The sequence below is a fragment of the Nothobranchius furzeri genome, chromosome 18 (genome assembly GCF_043380555.1).
Source record: "Nothobranchius furzeri strain GRZ-AD chromosome 18, NfurGRZ-RIMD1, whole genome shotgun sequence".
Taxonomy (NCBI): Eukaryota; Metazoa; Chordata; class Actinopteri; order Cyprinodontiformes; family Nothobranchiidae; genus Nothobranchius; species Nothobranchius furzeri.
In genome coordinates this window covers 11,270,430-11,293,489 of record NC_091758.1, presented here as the reverse complement: position 1 = coordinate 11,293,489, position 23,060 = coordinate 11,270,430, and the positions used below count along the sequence as shown (strand labels likewise).

At 42.3% G+C, this 23,060-nt stretch overlaps 1 protein-coding gene across 1 annotated transcript in view; it reads left to right on the top strand.

The window, feature by feature from the left end:
* The first annotated feature begins 231 nt into the window (after positions 1 to 231).
* The window catches only part of igf2bp1 (insulin-like growth factor 2 mRNA binding protein 1), a 78,330-nt gene continuing 55,501 nt past the window's right edge, over positions 232 to 23,060 (top strand). Inside the window, exons 1-2 of the mRNA XM_070546947.1 lie at positions 232 to 580; positions 1,177 to 1,237. Of these exons, the coding sequence (XP_070403048.1) occupies positions 406 to 580; positions 1,177 to 1,237 (236 nt within the window). The 5' untranslated portion in view covers positions 232 to 405. The remainder of the gene's footprint in view (positions 581 to 1,176; positions 1,238 to 23,060) is intronic.

Below are 23,060 nucleotides of genomic sequence, written 5' to 3'. Positions count from 1 at the left end.
CACCACGTGGTCTGGAGAGAAAAAAAACAGAAACGTAAATATGAGCCGGTGGAGGGGCGGTGTCACCTCCCCGCCGGCACCGCGCTGAAACAGAGGGAGAAATCTCCTGATCCGGTCCAGTCTCCCACCAGTCCTCCCAGTACAACCCGCTTCCTCCACGCCGCTGCGGATTGGGTTTCTTAGCTCCACTCATTCATCTGGATTTCAGCGTTTCCGTTTGTATTCCTGATCTTTATGTTTTTACTGCTCCAACTTTAGTTCTGTAGGCTACGTCGGTTCTCCTCCATCGCCCTGTTGCGTGTTTTCGGCTCTCCGCGAAACTCTTTTGATTTATTCAGATTGGAGATATTCTTGGACCTTTTTCTTTCCTGTCTTTATTTTGGACCCTGGTAGTAGTTCTCCACCATGCATAAGCTCTACATCGGGAACCTGGGCGACAGCGTGACCGCCGAGGACCTGGTGAGAACCTTTGAGGAGCACCAGATCCCGTACACCGGCCCGTTCCTGATGAAGACCGGCTACGCCTTCGTGGACTGTCCCGATGACCACTGGGCTATGAAGGCCATCGAGACCTTCTCCGGTGAGTTTGATCGCTTCAAGTCTTCAAGTCCCAGTCACTCGGAGGCTTCGGGAGCTCTCGGTGTTTGGACCCCCCACCCCAGATGAAATGCTTCCGTGGGATTCACACACATTTATTTCACCAAAAGTGCTTAATGAAACAGCCCCCCCCCCCCCCCTACACACACACACACACAACCTTTAATGACGACGAGCATCCACCCTCGCGGAGCCGGGGCCATGGGCCCTCGGATCTATAGGAACTTTTCACACACACAATTTTTCTCATCCCTACCGTAAACATTTCAGTTGTAATACCACAGATTTAATTAGTTTAGTATCTTCCGTTAAACCGGAGGTCACGTGCCACTCACCCACAGGTCAGAGTAGCCTTTTGTGTGACGGAGAGCGTTTTAACTTTTAGCTAGGTGGTTGTTCAGCTGGAACGATGTTCCGTCAAGTTTAGATTAAATGTAACACACACACACACACACACACACACACACACACACACACACACACACACACACACACACACACACACACACACACTGCTAGTAAACGGTTAGCATGTAGCCACGCGATAAACTGACCCTCGTTTGTTTCCGTTTCTCTCAGGTAAAGTGGAGCTTCACGGGAAACGCATTGAGGTTGAACACTCTGTGCCCAAGAAGCAAAGGTAGAAACTGAATTCCTTACAGGCTTCTCCTATTTGGCCTCTCTCTTCATCTTCTTTGTGCCGTTCCTGCTCCAACCCTCCCCGGAAAGAAGACCAGTCTGGTCCGGTTCTAACATAAAACCCCGCAGAGAGAGAGAGACGCGAGCCCGCTGGTGGTGTTGTGTTTAGTTTGGTGTTGTCAGCTTTTACCTGTTACCGCTGATTTCATTCTCATATGACTAATGTCGGCTGGGTGGACAGCTCAGGACAAATCCAGCAGACTTGGCCCTGACTCCAGCCCGGACACAGCAGGGGTTATTAACATTATTATCATCATTCATGGCTGATATGAATAAATGCATCTGGTCCTAGTTGACGGTTGTGCTCCTGTAGTGTGTTACCAGATTGGTTCAAGTTGTCTAATCGTTCTTTTTTGAGTTATAAAATAACTTGATTTTTCCTATTACACTTTTTAACTATTTTAGTTGTAAATTATTCCCTGCCGTTGACTTTATATGTGGAGGTGTTAATGGTAACTTTATGAGCCAACAGGCGTTTGTTTTAGCGGCTGTAAGAGGCATTCTAGCTCATCGTCCGTGCCTGTAACCTTTGGCACAGATACGGGATGAGCGCAGAGAACAGCGCTGCCTTTTACGCTCTGGGGCCGAATGCGTCCCATGTTAGGGGTTCCGTTGATAATACAGCGGTACTGGTGGTCGGGTCCAGATCCAAAAGCATACGCGAGGAGGGAAGCAGCGGGTCCCACACCTTTTAATAATAATAATTATTATTAATATTATATCCTACAGACGAGGTGTTTGAAGGTGGAAAGAGAAGAGGGGCCTCCGCTCACAGAAGACACGTCAGTCAGAGCAAAATGGCGCAGCCTAAACCCACACTGGCTCGTTTGCGCCAGACTTACATCTAGCGGCTCCGTAGGCTCTTAAAATGGCTGTTTCCACTTCGCCGGAAACTTCCCGTGTTTTCACTAAATGGCTTCTGATGTTTATATTTGTTTGCCACATTTAAGCACACAGGTTTGTTGAAACATTGTGTTTTTGACACGATTCAGCAGCATGACAGCCAGAAGCTGTCGAAGCTCTCAGGAGTTTTATAAAAGCGTGTAAGTGTGGCTGCTGGGTCGACGGATAATTATGTTTCAAGTAAACTAACCAACTAATTTCAGTTGCTCAGACTGTGTGGCTTGTGAAATAGATTGTGAATAATGGAGGTGTGTGTGTGTGTGCTGGAGGAGATGGCGGCTGGGGGAGGGGTGACACATTCCTAAAGAACGTGGGTTAAATTCCCTGATTGAAGCGTTGAAGCTGTATGATGAATGGAAGGTGACGGAGTATGTCGAGTGAAAGTTGACAGTTCTAAGTAAGTATGTGGCAAGTGGGGGTTGACATGTAGAGTGGAAGCTGCCATGGCGAAGCTAACCAAACCAGGAAGAAGGTGCACCTAAACGTGTGAAAGTCTGAATTATCAATGGGACTTATACATCCTGCTGACCGAAGACTGCAACGATGCAGTAGAACCAACCCTTGCTAGCGGTGGCGCATCACAACCAACCCTTGCTAGGCGGGCAATTTGTCAGAATCCAACATCTGCCACGCATGCCTGTAAATAATTCCTTCATCACTGTACCATCAGAACTCTGTCACAGTAGCTTATGATTTAATCAGTTATTTAGTTTTTTTAGATAACTACATTAAATGTCCATTCTTAGCATTTATCGCTTCCATGTCTCAGACTACTTCTCCACCGGTTGGCATCGTGTTCTGATCACTTATACCTGCAAACTTGTTGCTTTTCTGTTAAAATCACCGTTTTGAAAGCCAAATATGGCAGTCATGTGAATTGTAAAGGTTGGTGGTGGTTCAGTCAGTCTTTACAGGAATCAATTTCCATCTTGTTCACAAGTACTGTTTTTATAGTGTGCCAGGCATCACCATTTGACCAATCGCAGTGACAGAGACAGCATGCCAAAACCTGTTTGCACCCAGCAGGAGCACGCACAGTCGTGTATAATCGTTGCTTCAACGTCTCGAAGCCGTTAGAGCTTAAAGTTGGTCAGATCAAACACTATTAGCACTAAATAACATGGTTGTCTGTCCCTAGCAGGTTTGCCTTCTTACACCATTCACAGATGTTTCCAACAGTGTTGGAAAAGTAAATGTTATAAATGAACTAGTTCCAAGTTCAGTTCACACATTTTAAAATGAAGTAGTACAGCTCAAAGTTTATATCTATAAAAATGTAACCAAGTAGTTCAAAAAATGAACTTGTTCATAGTTCTTTTTTCAGTTTGACTTATTCCTCTCAGAATGCTGGCGTTTTCCAAGTGTTGCCACCCGTTCAGAACCCAGCTGCAGCTTTTACTCCTACAGTTTAAGATTAAACACGTGAGGGAAATGTAGCTGTTTTTAAAGAGGAATTATTAAACACTCAGAGAAAGGAACCAGGCAGGAAACAAAGGATGTGCCTCCAAGTGCAAAACTATTGATAATTTACTTAAGCTGCTTTTCAATTTTTGTGAATTAATTTTCTGACTTGTTTGTCCAAATTATAGGATTTGGGTCAAAGTGCACCAATCAACCCTGGTTCCTTTCTCAGATTGTTGAATAATTCCTCTTTTAGCAAGAAAAAAATACCTGTGCAGTTCTGTGGCTAGTGTGTCAAGATTTGATGTCCCCTGTATTAATGGTGCGTTCCATTTGTACTTGGCACTCGCAAATTCCCACTTCGGTCGGGAAAAATCAACTCGAACAACATCACAGACTTGTAAAGGTGCATCTAAAATCAACGTTACATTTAGTTGTATTTTCTTAAATGGAGTGCACCATAAGGCCCGCGGTTAACAGCATAGACATTAAAGCGTAGACACAGCATTGCCAGCTATTGCCTATAGCGGCCGCATTTGTGAGGTCTCATTATTATTATTATTATGTCTACGATTAATACTGAAATGTTTCTGAGGCATTAAATCGCCAAAAGCAACAACATTATGCTCTCAACAGTGGTTTATTAGAGCAGTCCAGCAAACATCTTGGATAAAGCTGAATTCCCCTGCATCTCCAGCTCTCACAAACTCTAAACATTTAGTTTCTTAAAGCAACAGCAGCTTTTATTACCTCCTATTGGATCATCACAGTATGTTAGAATATACTGGGAAACAATTTATGAGGTTATATTTATTCTGTAGCATAATTCTTGCAAAACTCAACTACATTTATATAAGTGAATATGAGCTGAAGCGATTTTCTTTATGCCCTGAATTATGTAGCTTTACAAATATCTGGGGCTGCATTTCTAGACAATTGTTATAGTTTCATCTCAACTCAAGCCTAAAATTAGCTGTTTATTTTAAAGGAACCAGAATGGAGATGCGGGAGTGCCGGTTCAAACTTTGCTTATTGGAGCGATAACTGCTAATTCACATTATGATACTTATTAAAAAAACATAAAATCACAAGTGACGGAAATATACACAGCTCGGACGTTATAGTGATGGCGGTGTAATTTGCAGGCATGTGAGGCAGATGTTATTGTAGTTCCAGCTGTAATTGTTAAGCTAATAAAGCTAGCATCAGTTTTTTTTGCTAGTTTTAATAATTCTAGTCAAGCTTTTGCTTACCTCGATGGCAGATTTTTTTTTACTATAAAAAGAAAAATTGTATCATATTTAAATTTTTTAACATATTTTAAATAATGCTATTTTCTAGATAGAATAATTTTTCTTTTTAGACTAAAAATAAAAAAGTGCCTAAAAATGAGGCCTTTTTCCTGTGTTGAAAATCTGTTTCTGCAGCATACCATGGCTTTATAGTTAATAGAATCACTACATGAACATTCACATATTGTAGCTACAGTTATTCAGATGTTTTGTTGGCTTTAGGGTCAGTTTATACGAGACAGAATATTTAAAATAAACAGCTAATTTTCGGTACTTGTTTACTGGCCAGTGGCGTCCTGAGTTTGTAGGCTGCTCTTGTTTTAGCTGCAAACACGAGAACAGGGTTATTGGCTAAAACTTCTCCAAGGCTCAACATGTTACTCCACCCTCGGTTCACTGGCCTTTTCAGGCTAATGATAGTGGATTCTTATTCTACTAAATATATTTGAACCTATTGGGTTTGTTCTTAGTGGTGTCAGTTAGAAATATAAAGGAAATAAACATTCTAATTTTAGTTTTTTAAGCAGCAGCAAACTTTACATCATGTTAAATTAATTTAGTTTTCTTAAAAGCATGTGCCAAAGTCGTCTACGATCTGCCGTCACTGTGTCCATCCATTACGCCGAAGTTTTCATACATATTTGTGTTATGAAGATGGATTTATCCTTCTTGGTTGATTTATTGTTTCAAGTGCAGCGTGTTGGGTACCGATAGCCTTGATGACGACTAGTGTGGTGGTTGTCCTGAGTTCCTCATGCCTCTTCTGTCACACATTATTCCTTCACTTTTGGTAATTTGTTTACTAGAACTGATAATCCTGAAAGTCTTGACATCACACTATCATTGTTTACCATGTTGAATTGTAAAAGGCCTTCCCCCATCGTGTTGCACAACATGTGCATGTTAAAGTGCATCCACTTTATTGTGCATGGAAAGAACCGTGTGCAGCATGCAGAGAGGCGGAATAAGGAGAGCGGAGGGAGCTATACATGGTTCTCCTCCCTTTTGGTGGCTGGCGAACAGAAGGGGGCGGGTTCAGTGGGTGGAGAAACAGAGGTGGGTGCGACCAATCATCTGGTGGCAGCTTCCGTGGTCATTCTGTGCTGAGAGTAGAGGATCTCTACTAGTGGGTCCTCCCCCACACTCATGCTCTAATCTCTCTCTCTCTCTCTCTCCTTTCTCTCTCTCTCTCTCCTTCTCTCTCTCTCTCTCTCTCTCTCTCTCTCTCTCTCTCTCTCTCTCTCTCTCTCTCTCTCTCTCTCTTTCTTCTCTCTCCCTCTCTCTCTGGTACAGTATGTTCATTTCTCCTGCTCTTGTACTCTTCCTTGTTCCTTTTGGCTTGTTGCCATGTTCTCTGCACCACTCCAATGCTTTCTACAAAGAGCCGGCACCGAGCAATGGAAAGGGAAGCACGCAGAGAGCCGGGGCATTGTAGGAAGATGGATGCATGTGTTTTACCATTTGACTGCTATCTCACAGTTTTGGCTGATCGCTAAGTTGAGTCTACGTGGGCTCCATTCATGTCTTCGTTTTTCTTTCAGATGTTTTAAACGTCCAAGAATGAAGTGGATGCAATTCTTAATCCCTAAATGAAAGTACTGACAGCTTGAACACTTTAGGAAATAAGTTTCTGTCACACTCATCTCTGTTTCAAGCCACAAATAAAGGTCTGGAGGTTCTGAAGCTCTGCTGAACCCTAACAGCCTGTTTGTTCTTCACATAAATTGATCAACTCTGATTTGGTTGAAATGCTGAAGACGTCCTGCTTTTCTGTTTTTACAGGATAGTTAGATAGAAAACGCTGTCTATAGCTTGGAGCTGGGGCTACATTGGCTTTGGCATCCACCTATACTGGGGAGGCTAAGATCAAACCACCAATCTTCTGATTGGCTGGTGGCTGCTCACCCACAGAGCCACAGCCGCTCCTGGACCATGTCTGTCCCTTTAAGAAGAGCTCCCCTCCTCCACCCATTTGCGATTGTTTCGTGTTTCTGGTGAAAACCATCTGTCCTTTCTTTCTCTTTCTGGACGTTGGTTTTGTTCACCGAAAATTAAACTGCACACACATCTGGGTGCTAGCACGATAAACCAGGAACATTTATTTGGGGGTGAGGTGTGTGTTTGTGTGTGTGTGAGTGAGTGTGTGTGTTGTCAGGAAACAAAGACAAAGATGGTATAGGATTCTGACGGTTGGGGCCCAGGAGTCGGGTGTGTGTGGTGGGGGGATGGTGTTGTGTATGAGAGCATGCTTCAGTCATGGCTGTATCATCAAGTAGCTCACAGCCTCACAACCGTGTTTAGTTCTGATTCTTTTACACGGGTCACACATTTTCTGTGTGTGTGTGTCTGGTATAGCTCTTCATTCTATGTGATATTTCTTCTATGAAGGCTTTCAGCCAGACACAGATCTACAGAGGGGGATAATGCTCCTCCAGCTAGCTGCTCCTGACAGCTATTTTTTGTCTTCTGTGTTTATTTTGTGGAACACATTTGTTCAGTTCATTAGAGGAAATAGTGAAACAAAAACAGTTTAAGGTGTTGTGGGTATTTTCGTACAACATCAACAAAGGGGATTTTCAACCACTTCAAAGAAGAGGTCTAGCCACTCTGACCTTTAGCCCCCATATACATCATTCAAGATCTGCCACTACTTCCAACTAATGCAGAGACTTATCAAGTCAGTTTTATATTGCAATAGGTGACCAACAAAATTTGACATTAAATTTAAATGAATACATTTTTGTGACTTTGTTAGAATGTCATTTTTCATTCATTGCACTTTTATAATTTAGAGTGAAACAAGCTGCCATTCCTGATTGGTGGGAGTATTAATGTTGAGTGTGTGCCAGGCATTAAAGACTTAGCGATGTCCCACAACCCTCCAGACCAAATGTTTTTGTGTTCATAAACGATTGTTTTAATAGTTTACTAATTACTAGTTTTTGGGGCAGTTAGTCAACTAATCGTGTCACACATAAAGTGTATATTGTTGCACCAGGATGCAGCACAAAATCAGGAGCATTCTCCTGAATGGGATTTCCGTTTTACTATAGAATAGTGATGTGTCGATCGCGAACAATCCGGCTCTATGAAGTGAACGACGGGAGCCGGCTCGTCATTGGGAGCCGTCACCCTCTCCCCTCTTGTTTTGGTGAGGGCCGCAGGCCATTGGTCAACATGCGTAACTGCGTGTCCAGACTGTCCACACACAGAGCAGTAGGGGCAAAGAGGGAGGATCAGACAGACACAGCAGAGCACATGCAGGTGGAGGGAGACGAGAGGGAATGAGGAGGAGGAAAAAGGCGAGCGAGCGAGAGAGAGAGAGAGAGAGAGAGAGAGAGAGAGAGAGAGAGAATACGACGAAGACGGTGAGAAAATGAGCACCAGCAGTCGGAAAGTGGAGATTTCTTGTCCAGTTATTAAATCCATATAAATGATAAATATTTGATATATTGCATATTTTACATTAGTAAATCATTTTACATATAGTTTTGCATATTTTTGGTGATAAATGTACTGTACGCAACAGAAAATCTGAGGAGCCATGTCGGGGCCGAAAGAGCCAGCTCTTTTTGGTGAGCTGAGCCAAAAGAACCGGCTCTCTAAAAAGAGCCAGAATTCCCATCACTACTGTGGGCTGCCAACTCTTTTTATTTTATTTTTTTTTTATTGCAGAAAAGCATATTTACATTACACATAAGGCGAACATGCCAATGTATTCAGATGAGAATCGAACAGTCAGTGAAAAGGGGGAGGACAAAAAAACAAACAAAATTAAAGCTGCAAGCAGCGTCGTTCGGCCCTCGCAGCTCCGCGCCGCTCCGGCCTGGCCAGCAGCCCGGGGCACCAGGGCACGTCTGGCAGAACAGAAACGTCAACCACCCCGACACCAGAAACCGCAAATGGCCTCCTAGTCCGCACCTCACCCTGACTCAGCATCCCCTCTGAGCTCACCATTAAATTGAATTGTAAGGTTACGGCGTTACGCCAGAATTCGCCATGGCATCAAAGCCCCTCCCTATCTGGAAAGCTATCAGATCTGAATGGTCATTACAGCATCATGAAGACCGTGCATGACCTTAGTGTCACGTTGACTAAATTAGAGGGGACAAATATGGGCATTTCAGCATAAAACAATAGACTTCCTGTATTCAGGGGGCGGGGCTTAGGTGATGTCAGCTGTCCACATTGTCATTGTTTAAAGATATGGTCTATGATCACACAGACAAAGTTCGAAAAAGATCTGATCATGCACATGGGAGTTATTAAGTCAAGTAAAGTAATGGCGAAAGGTCAAAGTTTGAGACTTAGCCACGCCCACACCTTTCAACTTTTAAAAATTCCGACGGTTGAATTTTTTCTCCTATGTCTTAAGAGTAAATAGCAGAAGTTTGAAGGCGATTGGTGAAAAGGGCAACGGAGCATCACTCTCCAAACAACGTGTGCCAAAACAACTAAATCGCGTACTTGGACCAAAATGGCCGACTTCCTGTGCGACTTTGCACTTGGCTCCAAGAGACTTTTTCGTAGGTCCGGAGACACCACATTAGTGTACCAAATTTCGTAATCCTCAGTCAAAGCTTGGCTAGGGGCTGACAGTTTTAATGGTCCTAGGGGGCGCCATTTCCGAAAATAGGCCACGCCCACAAATTTTAGCTCTCCATTTCTATTGCAGGTCAGACTAGGATCACTCACAACAAATGTCGAGGTGATATCTCGATAACTGAAGAAATGAGAGGCAAACGTATTTCCATGGCGTGATGGCGATTTTCGCCATGCTCCCAAAGCCCCGCCTTTTTTCGAAACCTGCCAGTACTGGAGACCAAGTAACCTCAAGTTGTCTGCTGCTATTTGCCAGAGAATCCTGGTGATTGGGTAAAAGGAGTCCAATAGGGAGCTGTGAAAAAAAGAGTGGCATGGCAAAAGGTCAAAGTTTGAGGCTTAGCCACGCCCACAACTTTCAACTTTTGAAAAATCCGACGGTTGAATTTTTTCCCCTATGTCTTAAGAGTATGAAGCAGAAGTTTGAAGGAGATTGGTGAAAAGGGCGACGGAGCATCACTCTCCAAACAACGTGTGCGAAAACCACTAAATCGCGTACTTGGACCAAAATGGCCGACTTCCTGTGCGACTTTGCACTTGGCTCCAAGAGACTTTTTTGTAGGTCCTGAGACACCGCATTAGTGTACCAAATTTCGTAATCCTCAGTCAAAGCATGGCTTGGGGCTGACAGTTTTAATGGTCCTAGGGGGCGCTATTTCAGAAAATAGGCCACGCCCACCGGATGTTCACATCAGATATTTTGTGGGGGAGGACTAGGATCACTCACAAGAAGTTTCGTGGCAATATCTTTAGAAGTGACGAAATGGGAGGCAAACGTAAGGCCACGGCAGTACGCCTGACTTCGCCGCGCCGCCACAGCCCCGCCCTCTGCCGAAAACTCCCATGAAGTGACACAAAGCAACCCCCACTTGTCTTGAGTTACCAGCTACAAATTTGTGGTGATTGAGTGAAATGGGGCCATTTGGGACCTTTCACAGTAAAACTTGACCTTTTTGGTCCTGAGGGGGCGGGGCTTGTGTGATGTCATCATCCGACTATTCACTTACTTTGTGGGTGGATGACAAATGACCACAGAAAGTTTGGTAACTCTACTCCATTCAGTTATGAAGTTATAGCAATTTAAATTTTTTTGGCGAGTAGTCAAACTTCGAGGCCTTGCCCCGCCCCTTCAACATATACGAAAAGTCAGAATCCTTGTCTCATTTTGTTCGCCCATCCCTTCTGAGCAATTTTACACAATTTTTGAGTTGATCGTGCGAAAAATGATCGAGCAATCCAATCAGAAACGGACCCTAAAAACGGCAAAAACGGCAAAAAATCGCCATTTCAACCCAAAATGGCCGACTTCCTGTTTGATATTGACCATGCTTGCAAGAGACTTTTCTGTGCGGACTGTTGAGTACTACAAGTGTACCAAATTTCATAACTGTACGATAAACTAAGCTTTATGGAGAGGGTTTTTTTTCACTTTCTAGGGGGCGCTGTTCAGCCATTTTCTTTGCGATTTTTTTGGGACCTTTAAAATATCAAATTTTTCACCAGGCCTGACAAGTGTGCAAAATATTGTGAGTTTTGGGGTATGTTAAGGTCTCCAAAAAGCCGTTCAAAGCGGACACGGAATAATAAAAATTAAAGCTGCAAGCAGCGTCGTTCGGCCCTCGCAGCTCCGCGCCGCTCTGGCCTGGCCGGCAGCCCGGGGCACCAGGGCACGTCCCCGGAACAGAAAGTCCACCACCCCGACACCAGAAACCGCTAACGGTCACCTTGTCCGCACCTCACCATGACTCAGCATCCCCTCTGAGCTTACCATTGAATTACACGTCTCACCACTAGGGCATACTCTATCTTTACCACACTGATGGTGTGATGACAGTGACCAACTTTAATGCTATTCTGACCATGTTTTTTTAAGTCATCGAAGGTTAAAGATATCTAGGGGGCGCTGTGACCAACTACAGAAAAGTCCCATTGAGGTCAGCGTTGGTTGACAAAGATGGTTTTCTGTTATTTTGGCATCAATCGTACGTTGTGTGCGTTATCTAAAGCCAGTGAGTGAAAGGGGCGGAGCTACAGGGATTTGAACCAACAACTCAATCAATGTGTTTGGTGCAGTCACGTGATGTCACAAGCCAAGTATAATGCCATTCTGACCTTGTCTTTAGAAGTTAATAAAGTTTGAACCCATCTAGGAGGCGCTGTGACCATTTACAACAAAATGCCATAGAGGTCATCTTTGGTCATCAAAGATGGTTTTCTGTTAATTTGGCATCAATCAAACGTTGCATGGGTCATCTAGAGACAAAAAGCTGTAAGTGGGTGGAGTTAAAGTGAATTGAACAAGTGAGCACATACATGTGTTTATTGCAGTTGTGTGATGACTCCCACAAAGTTTGATATAGTTTGGAGCGTTTTTGCAGAAGTTACAAAGGTTTTATGTATCTAGGGGGCGCTGTCTCAAATTTAGGAATTAATCAATGAAGAAGTTCATAGGTTGATAACAGTCATTTGTGTGCAGTTTGGTGTGAATTGCATCATGCATGTGTTATTCAGGGCCTAATATCTATCAGGGGGCGGAGCTAAAGGAATATCAACCAATTACCACAGGATTGTGTTGGGTGCCTTTGTGTGATGACACATAGCAAGTTTGGTGCAGTAACGACCTGGTCTGTAGGAGTTATTACAGTTTTAATGGTGTGTAGGGGGCGCTGTGGTGACAACATACAAATCTGACCAACTGTTTATCTCATTCGATAAAGGGCATCATTGTTGATTGTCATGTTCAGTCTCGTGCAGATGGGAGACTGTTTGTGGAAATTACGATCAAACGTAAGGTCACGGCGTCATGCCAGAATTCGCTATGGCATCAAAGCCCCTCCCTTTCTGGAAAGTTATCAGATCAGAATGGTCATTACAACATCATGAAGACAGTGCATGACCTTAGTGTCATGTTGACTAGATTAGAGGGGACAAATATGGGCATTTCACCATTAAACAATAGACTTCCTGTTGTCAGGGGGCGGGGCTTAGGTGTTGTCAGCTGTCCACAATGACGTTGCCTTGAGATGTGGTCAGTGATCACACAGACAAAGTTTGATATAGATCTGATCGTGCACATGGGAGTTATTAAGTCAAGTAATGTAATGGCGAAAGGTCAAAGTTTGAGGCTTAGCCACGCCCACACCTTTATACTTATTTAAAATCCGACGGTTGAATTTTTTCCTCTATGTCTTAAGAGGATATAGCAGAAGTTTGAAGGCGATTGGTGAAAAGGGCGATGGAGCATCACTCTCCAAACAACGTGTGCGAAAACCACTAAATCGAGTACTTGGACCAAAATGGCCGACTTCCTGTGCGACTTTGCACTTGGCTCCAAGAGACTTTTTTGTAGGTCCTGAGACACCACATTAGTGGACCAAATTTCGTAATCCTCAGTCAAAGCATGGCTTGGGGCTGACAGTTTTAATGGTCCTAGGGGGCGCTAATTCAGAAAATAGGCCACGCCCACAAACTTAAACTGACCATTTCTATTGGGGGTCAGACTAGGATCACTCACAACAAATTTTGAGGTGATATCACGATAAATGAAGAAATGAGAGGCAAACGTATTTCCATGGCGTGATGGCGAATTTCGCCATGCTCCCAAAGCCCCGCCTTTTTTCAAAACCTTCCAGTACTGGAGACCAAGTGACCTCAACTTGTCTGCTGCTATTTACCAGAGATTCCTGGTGATTGGGTAAAAGGAGTCCAATAGGGAGCTGTGAAAAAAAGAGTGGCATGGCGAAAGGTCAAAGTTTGAGGCTTAGCCACGCCCACACCTTTATACTTATTTAAAATCCTACGGTTGAATCTTTTCCTCTTTGTCTTAAGAGTATATAGCAGAAGTTTGAAGGCGTTTGGTGAAAAGGGCGACGGAGCATCACTCTCCAAACAAAGTGTGTGAAAACCACTAAATCGCGCACTTGGACCAAAATGGCCGACTTCCTGTGCGACTTTGCACTTGGCTCCAAGAGACTTTTTTGTAGGTCCTGAGACACCACATTAGTGTACCAAATTTCGTAATCCTCAGTCAAAGCATGGCTTGGGGCTGACAGTTTTAATGGTCCTAGAGGGCGCTATTTCAGAAAATAGGCCACGCCCACCGGATGTTCACATCAGATCTTTTGGGGGGCCGGACTAGGATCACTCACAAGAAGTTTCGTGACGATATCTTTAGAAATGACGAAATGGGAGGCAAACGTAAGGCCACGGTGGTATGCCTGACTTCGCCGCGCCGCCACAGCCCCGCCCTCTGCCGAAAACTCCTATAAAGTGACGCCAAGCAACCCCCACTTGTCTTGAGTTACCAGCTACAAATTCGTTGTGATTAAGTGAAATGGGGCAATTTGGGACCTTTCACAGTAAAACTTGATCTTTTTGGTCCTGAGGGGGCGGGGCTTGTGTGATGTCATCATCTGACCATTCAGTTTACTTTGTGGGTGGATGACGAATGACCACAGAAAGTTTGGTAACTCTATTCCATTCAGTTATGAAGTTATAGCAATTTAAATATTTTTGGCGAGTAGTCAAACTTTGAGGCCTGGCCCCGCCCCTTCAACATATACGAAAACTCAGAATCCTCGTCTCATTTTGTTCGCCCATCCCTTCTGAGCAATTTTACACAATTTTTGAGACAATCGTGCGAAAAATGATCGAGCAATCCAATCAGAAACGGACCCTAAAAACGGCCAAAACGGCTAAAAATCGCCATTTCAACCCAAAATGGCCGACTTCCTGTTTGATATTGACCATGCTTGCAAGAGACTTTTCTGTGCGGACCGTTGAGTACTACAAGTGTACCAAATTTCATAACTGTACGATAAACTAAGCTTTATGGAGAGGGTTTTTTTTCAGTTTGTAGGGGGCGCTGTTCAGCCATTTTCTTTGCGATTTTTTTGAGACCTTTAAAATATCAAATTTTTCACCAGGCCTGACAAGTGTGCAAAATATTGTGAGTTTTGGGGTATGTTAAGGTCCCCAAAAAGCCATTCAAAGTGGCACCGGAATAATAAAGAAAGAAAGAAAGAAAGAATTAAAGCTGCAAGCAGCGTCGTTCGGCCCTCGCAGCGAAGCTGCTCGCCCTCCTTCAGCACCCCCTCCGCTCCATCCCCGACGCTCTCCAAACCCGGCTCCGCGCTTCTCCATCCTGGCCGGCAGCCGAGGGCATCAGGGCATGCCTGTCGGAACAGAAAGTCAGCCACCCCAACACCGGAAACCGTGAAAGGCCTCCTCGTCCACACCTCACCCTGACTCAGCATCCCTTCTGAGCCCACCATTACATGTCTCACCCCTAGGAGATACTCTATCTTTACCACACTGGTGATGTGATGTTCAGTCTCGGGCAAATCGGAGGCTGTTTGTGGAAGTTACAGTCAAACGTAAGGTCACAGCGTCACGCCAGAAATCGCCATGGCATCAAAGCCCCTCACTTTCTGAAAAGCTATCAGATCTAAATGGTCATTACAACATCATGAAGACAGTGCATGACCTTAGTGTCATCTTGACTAAATTAGAGGGGACAAATATGGGCAGTTCACCATAAAACAATAGACTTCCTTTAGTCAGGGGGCGGGGCTTAGGTGATGTCAGCTGTCCACATTGTCACTGTCTTCAGATGTGGTCAGTGATCACACAGACAAAGTATGAAATTGATCTGATCATGCACATGGGAGTTATTAAGTCAAATAAAGTAATGGCGACTGGTCAAAGTTTGAGGCTTAGCCACGCCCATACCTTTATACTTATTTAAAATCCGACGGTTGAATTTTTTCCTCTATGTCTTAAGAGTATATAGCAGGAGTTTGAAGGTGATCGGTGGAAAGGGCGAGGAGATATCATTCTCCTTATAACGTGTGCGAAAACCACTAAATTGAGTAATTGCACCAAAATGGCCGACCTCCTGTGCGACATTGCGCTTGGCTCCAAGAGACTTTTTTGTAGGTCCTGAGACACTACATTAGTGTGCCAAATTTTGTGATCCTCAGTCAAAGCATGGCTTGGGGCTGACTGTTTTAATGGTCCTAGGGGGCACTGTTTTGGAAAATAGGCCACGCCCACAAACTTCAGCTGTCCAATTATATTAGGGGTCAGAGTAGGATCACTCATCAGAAATTGTGTGGCAATGTCACAATGATTGAAGAAATGAGAGACAAACGTATTTCCATGGCGTGATGGCGAATTTCGCCATGCTCCCAAAGCCCCGCCTTTATTCGAAACCTGCCAGTACTATAGACCTAGTGACCTCAACTTGTCTGCTGCTATTTGCCACTGTTTGGTGGTGATTGGATAAAAGGAGTCCAATAGGGAGCTGTGAAAAAAAGAGTGGCGTGGCGACAAGTCATAGTTTGAGGCTTAGCCACGCCCACACCTTTATACTTATTTAAAATCCGACGGTTGAATTTTTTCATCTATGTCTTAAGAGTATATAGCAGAAGTGTGAAGGCGATTGGTGAAAAGGGCGACGGAGCATCACTCTCCAAACAACGTGTGCGAAAACCACTAAATCACGCACTTGGACCAAAATGGCCGACTTCCTGTGCGACTTTGCACTTGGCTCCAAGAGACTTTTTTGTAGGTCCTGAGACACCACATTAGTGTACCACATTTCGTAATCCTCAGTCAAAGCATGGCTTGGGGCTGTCAGTTTTAATGGTCCTAGGGGGCACTATTTCAGCAAATAGACCACGCCCACCGGAATGTCACATCAGATTTTTTGGGGGGCCGGACTAGGATCACTCACAAGAAGTTTCGTGGCGATATCTCTAGAAATGACGAAATGGGAGGCAAACGTAAGGCCTAAGTGGTACGCCTGAGTTCGCTGCGCCGCCACAGCCCCGCCTTCTGCAGAAAACTCCCATAAAGTGACGCCAAGCAACCCCAACTTGTCTTCAGTTACCTGATACAAATTTGGGATGATTATTTGAAAGGGCAAATTTTGGAAAATTTCCCAGTAAAACTTGACCTTTTAAGTCCTGAAGGGGCGGGGCTTATGTGACATCATCAATTGACCATTCATTTGTCTTCGGGGGGCGATGATGATTGTCCATAGAAAGTTACTTTAACTGTAATTCTTTCATTTATGAAATTATAGCAATTTGAATTTTTTTGGCGAGTGCTCGAACTTTGAGGCCTGGTCCCGCCCCTTCAGTATTTACGAAAAGTCAATTTTATTGTCTCATTTTAATCGTCCGTCGCTTCTGTTCGATCGCACACTATTTTTGAGACGATCGTGCGAAAAATGACCAAACTGTTCAACCAAATATAGACCCAAGAAATGGCCGAAACAGGGTCAAAATGGCCACTTTAGTCCAAAATGTCCGACTTCCTGTTTGATATTGACCATGGATGCAAGAGGCTTTTCTGTGCGTATTGTTGAGTTCTACAAGTGTACCAAATTTCATAACTGTACGATAAACTAAGCTTTATGGAGAGGGGTATTTTTCACTTTCTAGGGGGCGCTGTTCAGCCATTCTTTTATGAACTTTCACATTGCCAGTGAAATACGTAAATTTCACGCACTTTCAATATTGGGCCAGAATTTGGTGACTTTTTGGATATGCTAAGACCCCCTAAAGGCCAGTCAAAGACGCGGAAGAAAAAAGAAAGAAAGAAAGCGTAATAATAAACGGAGCAGATACAATAGGCCTTCGCAGCTTCACTGCTCGGGCCTAATAATCAGAGCAAAAACAAGAGGCCTTCGCAGCGCTTTCGCTGCTCGGGCCTAAATAATAAACAGAGCAAAAACAAGAGGCCTTCGCAGCGCTTTCGCTGCTCGGGCCTAAAAAACCCACAAAAACAATGCAAGGGACCACTACACAGTTCCAGGAAGTCTACAAAAAAGTCTATACATATCTTCATAGCTGTTATTATTGATACATTTAAGGGATCTTAGATACAATCTAAAATCATGTACAAATGCATTGAACACAGGGGGTGATTTCAGTATTTTTTGTTTATTTATGAAGAATTTTGCCAGACAGAGAAGTAGATTGTAGCAGAGTTCTTGGTTGTTTGTTTGAAGGAGAGTTCCAAAGGTGACGACATCTCTTGAAATGGGACATGGGATTCCAATCTGAGGTTGAATCCAGTTTTCAAAACAGTTCCAAAACGTCCGAGTCTTGTTGCATTCAAAGAAAATATGATCAGTCGTTTCAACATCCTTCCCACAAAAGGAACATGAATTATCATCAATGTTAAAACGTTTTCTGAGCAGATCCTTTGAGGGATAGACATTGTTTAAAATTTTAAAATGTGTTTCTTTGACACAACAGTTCTTTGGTTGAACAGGAAGTTTTAAATAAAGAGTCCTTAGTTTAATAATGGAGCTTTTACCAAATTTGTAAATTATGTTGTTCTTGTTGACTTTACAAGGGTATAGTTGATCAGTAAAACACTGTCTAATAAATTGGTTGGTACACTTTTTATCCGTAAGGGGAATACCTTGGATGGAGATAGAACCATACTGTGGATTTATAGGTTGGTGTTGAATAATGTTTCTGTACTGGAAGACCACCTCTTTAGGAAGCGCTATTAATAATTTTATAAAATCAGATTTAGGAGGGCTAAAGTTATATTTAAGACAAAATTCATCGTACCCTAGTAGTTCACCATTATCTTTCATCAAGTGTACAACAGACCAAATTTTTCTATTCATCCAATCTTCATAAAATAGTGACCTATTACTGCATAATACATATCTATTGTTCCAAATTATAGAAGAGTGAGTGGAGTAATTATGTACATACAACAACTTCCAATACATTAGTACTTGTTTGTGGAACTCTGATAATTTTGTGGGCAGTTTGTTTATATCAAAATCTGACAACAGTAAAATTTTTAGACCTCCCAATTTGTTAAATATATGACTGGGGATCGAATACCAGAAAGCGTTCGGATTCTTGAGCCAAGATTTTAGCCAATTAATTTTGAGTGTTCCGTTAAGGCAATTGAAATCTATTACTTTTAAGCCTCCATCTTTAATTTCTTTGACCATTTGATCTTTCTTTATATAGTGTGGCTTATTTCTCCAAATGAAGTTAAAATTGATGGTGTTAATCTTTTTAATTAGGTCGTTTGAAATTGCAGTACTGCAGGTCGGATAAACTAATCGAGATATACTCTCCATTTTGGTTAAATAAATGCGCCCTAATATGGAGAGATCCCTCTGAAGCCAAATATTTAGTTTGGCTTTAATTTCATTAAGTTTATTTGAAATGTTTGTCCTTAGGTTAAATTGTTGGTCTTTAGAAATATATGTTCCTAGTAATTTAATTTCGGATTTGATGGGAATGTTACAAATTTCTTTTAGAGGGGAGTCATGAATAGTCAATAGTTCGCATTTTTTCAAATTTAGCTTAAGTCCACATGCTGCAGAGAATAGCTTGATTTTATCAATAGCAATAGGAATTTGTTTGTAATCTTTTAAGAAAAGTGGGGTGTCATCCGCTAATTGACTTATGATCAACTCTGTGCCAAGGACATTTAACTTTTTTAGATCCACACAGTTTTTTAAATAGATTGCTAATATTTCACTAACTAATATGAAAAGGCAAGGAGAAATTGGGCAGCCTTGTGGTATGCCCACAGAGATATTGAACCTGGGGGTGGAACCTCTGGGTAACGAAACACAGCTGCTGATATTCCGATACAAACCTCTGATTAGATTAGTAAACTTAACTCCAAAGCCAAGATGTTCTAGAACTGAGAAGATAAATTGGTGTTCCACTGAATCAAATGCTTTATAGAAATCAAAAAATAGTATGAAACCGTCATAATTTATCATATCACTGTATTCAATAATATCCATTACCAGTCTTATATTGTTGTGAATAGATCTTCCTTTTAAAAAACCTGACTGTGTTTCCGAAACAATATCTGAAATTCCAGATTGAAGACGTATCTTGAAAATGTAAGTCAGAAGTTTATAATCTGTATTTCTTAGGGTAATTGGCCTTCTGTTTTCAATAATCTTATGGTCTTTATCTGCTTTTGGAATTGATATTATTACACCATGTCGCATTGTAGGAGGGAGATCGCAGGATTCAAAAATCTCTGAGAAAACACCAAACAGTAAATCTTTTATGTCTTCCCAGAAATGATGGTAGAAGTTGGCTGTAAGTCCATATGGACCGGGAGCTTTGTTCAGGGATAGTCGCTTCACAGCTTTATCCAGCTCTAAGCTTGTTATATTGTCATCACATAAAAGTCTGAAGTCATCATTGATTTTAGGAATATGCATTTCATTACTGTTCAGGAAGTTATTACAATTTTCTTCAGAGAATTTTGAGGAGTACAAATTGTCATAAAATTTAAGAATTTCCTTTGAAATTATCTCATCATCTGTAATTTCTATATTATTTATCAATATTGATTTTATACTGTTCTGTTTTTGTCTCCTTTTTTCCAGATTACAGAAGTATGCATTATTCTTTTCACCCTCCTCAATCCACTTTGCCCTAGACCTAATAAATGCACCTTTTGCTTTTTGAGTATACATTTCATCTAAAGTGGATTGAAGATTCCGAATCTTTTGTTTGTCATCCTCCGTAGGGCTAGAATTGCTGCAGTAAAAATTCAGTTCTTTAACAAGATCTATCTCTTTCTTCTGAGATTCTCTTAAAATTGTTTTGCTAAATGAGATTGAAAATTGTCTAACTTTATATTTGAAAAATTCCCATTTCCATACTGAAGTGTTTAGTTCTTCTGACGTAATAACACCTGACAGAATAGACCTTATCCCGTTACAATAAGAGTCATAATTTATGGAGTTAAATTTCCAATATTTAGTTGTCCCCCGAGTGGAAACCTTTGGTTTTAACTGTAGATAAATAAGACAGTGATCTGTCAGAGGTGCAGCGGAGATATCAGTATTGATCTCATATGATAGTAAATCATTAGCCACAAGCCAGTGGTCAATTCTGGATTTATAATTTGTGTTGAACCATGTGAATCTAATTGTATTTGGGTTAAGATGACGCCAAGCATCCACTAAATTCTGTTCATAGCAAAAGTTATTAAGGATGGAGTTTGGGTGACTTGAGGAATATTTGGAGGGCCATTTATCCAAAAAATCATCCTGAACCATATTAATGTCTCCCCCAACAATGACATTGTTGGTGGAGTATGATACTTTAAGATGCTCAAGCTGTGAGGCTATTACTTCTAACAGTATATTTTTGTGTATAGTATTGTACCCATACAGATTTGTTAAAATATATTTTGCATTATCAGTATCAATAACAAGGATTAACCAGTGACCATGTTCATCTTTGTGTTGAGCGATAACTTGGCCCTGGAAGTTTTTTAGTAAAACAGCGACCCCTGCTGACCTCGAAGTTCCGTGGCAGAAGTAAGCTCCGTCGCCCCACTGTTTAGACCAAAAAGTGTTGTCCTCAGGCTTGGAGTGAGTTTCTTGTAATAATACTATATTAGCAGTTTTCCCTTTGCAAAACAGGAAAATACTTTTCCTTTTAGTTATGTTTCTTAATCCCCTTGCATTAATTGAAATTAAAGAAAGGTTGCTTTTCAGAAACATGCAACACAAATAATAACAGAACAGATTATGTGCGTGTTACCTTAAAAGAATGTAACAAGTAGCAGAACCCTGAGATAGAAATGAACATTTTAACTCACACATAGGGATTTAAAACCCATTTCCAGCGCTAATTAAGGAGTTATCTTTTGACCGTTGATGTATGCATGACGACCTCTGTAGATCGCCTTCAGCCCCGCCTTGCGTGCTTGCTCCACCTTTGGCCATATGGCCAGCCGTGCCTCTCTCTCTTCCTTGGTGAGATCCTCGGCGAATTTGATGTTCAGCTCCCTGCAGATCGGGTGGCCCCTGGTGGCACGCCAGAGTTCCTCCTTGTAGGTTCTCAGCGAGAATTGTAGGATGATCTGTCGGGGACGGCCGTTGAGGGGGTACCGAGGCGGTGGACGGTGTCCAGGATCAGTTCCACCTTTTCAGCCCAGTGTGGCAGAATCTTTATTAAAACGCCAGCTACCTTTTTTCGCATGTCTTCATCCTTTTCTTCCTTAAGATCGTTGAGTCGCAGATTCCATCGTCGCTTGTAAGACTCTTGGTCTTCCGTCATTTTTTCAACACGGAGCAATTTGGCTGTCAGATCTAGATTTGTAGCCTTTAACAATTTAATCTCTTCAGTCATTCCTTTGTTCTTTTCTTTGAGATCTTTTATTTCACCGCTGTTGAAGTCAACCGCTTTCACAATGCTGGCAATGGTGAGAGTGTTTTGTTTTAAATCGCCTCGGAGCTCTTCAATTGAATTTTTGAGACTTTCAACTGCAGCCAAAATGACACTTGCTTCAGCGCTGATAGCAGCCTCTTCATGTCCTCTTTGTTTTTTTAAGGGCAGTGCAGCTTTACCTGGTGAAGTTAAGAGATTCTTGGTCCCCCTCAAGTTGGTCTCCATAGCCTCTTGGCACGCGTAGTCGTGGGGTAGCAAGGCTTTGACAGCTTTACCGTTAGCTTTGCTGTTAGCCATTCTTCAGCATGCAACCGGAGTAACTTCCAAAGTGTTCCAGTGACGGTCAAAGGCGCGTTTGAGAGTAGTTCTTGCTTAGGAAATAGGTATAAGGTAGTTTTGTGAGTTACATAGAGCTACATCTGCTATAAATTCAGGGTTAGCTACTCAGAGCACGCTACTTCTCGGCTGCCCGCTCCACCATCTTCCTGTGGGCTGCCAACTCTCACGCATTTGGAACAGTCCCCCCCACCCCAGTGCGCACACACACACACACACACACACACACACACACACACACACACACACACACACACACACACACACACACACTACAAAGTTCTAAAGCTGGCAGGCCTGCTATACAACCTCATCGGTGTTATGGCCTAAAGTCGATATCGCGATACATTTTGAAGCACTCGCTGTAACAATATATTTTAATAATTTTCTTGTTTATACATGTAAAAAATTAGTTTTTTAAATTTGTCTCACATACCTGAAGAATTCTTGAACAAATAAATAACTCTAAAAAATACAGAATACGTTTTAGTAAAAATTATTTGTATAAATTACATTTCATTTTCAAAACATATTTAATTAAATACAAAGTATCTCAAATATTTTTATGTTAAGGTTATTTTTTAAACAGTTAAACACAAATTCTAATAAAATGAATAAAGATGAAGATATTTTATAACCTTATTGTGATGAAAACACTACATCCTAAGTTGTCAGAACTACAGTGGAAAATGTAAAAACCCAATAACGTTTCTTTCTGCTTTCCTGATTAACTTTTCATGTTTTTTTTGCCGATAGAAGTTAAGTTTTACTTCAGGAGTGAATAATATTACAGCAATGGTTGAAGTTTATCCAGTTTCTTTCACTGTTCTTGAGCTGCGCTCATGGGTGCCAGTGTTGGATCAGGGCACCATACCTGTCTTACCTGGTTGTGCAGCACCAGGCTAAAGACCAAAGGTGACAGATCATCTGCTGCTGTGGCCCCCAGACTCTGGACCTCTCTCCCCCTGAGCCTGAGATCAGTGGACTCAGTGGTCTCCTTTAAAAAGCAGCTGAAGCCTCACTTGTTCAA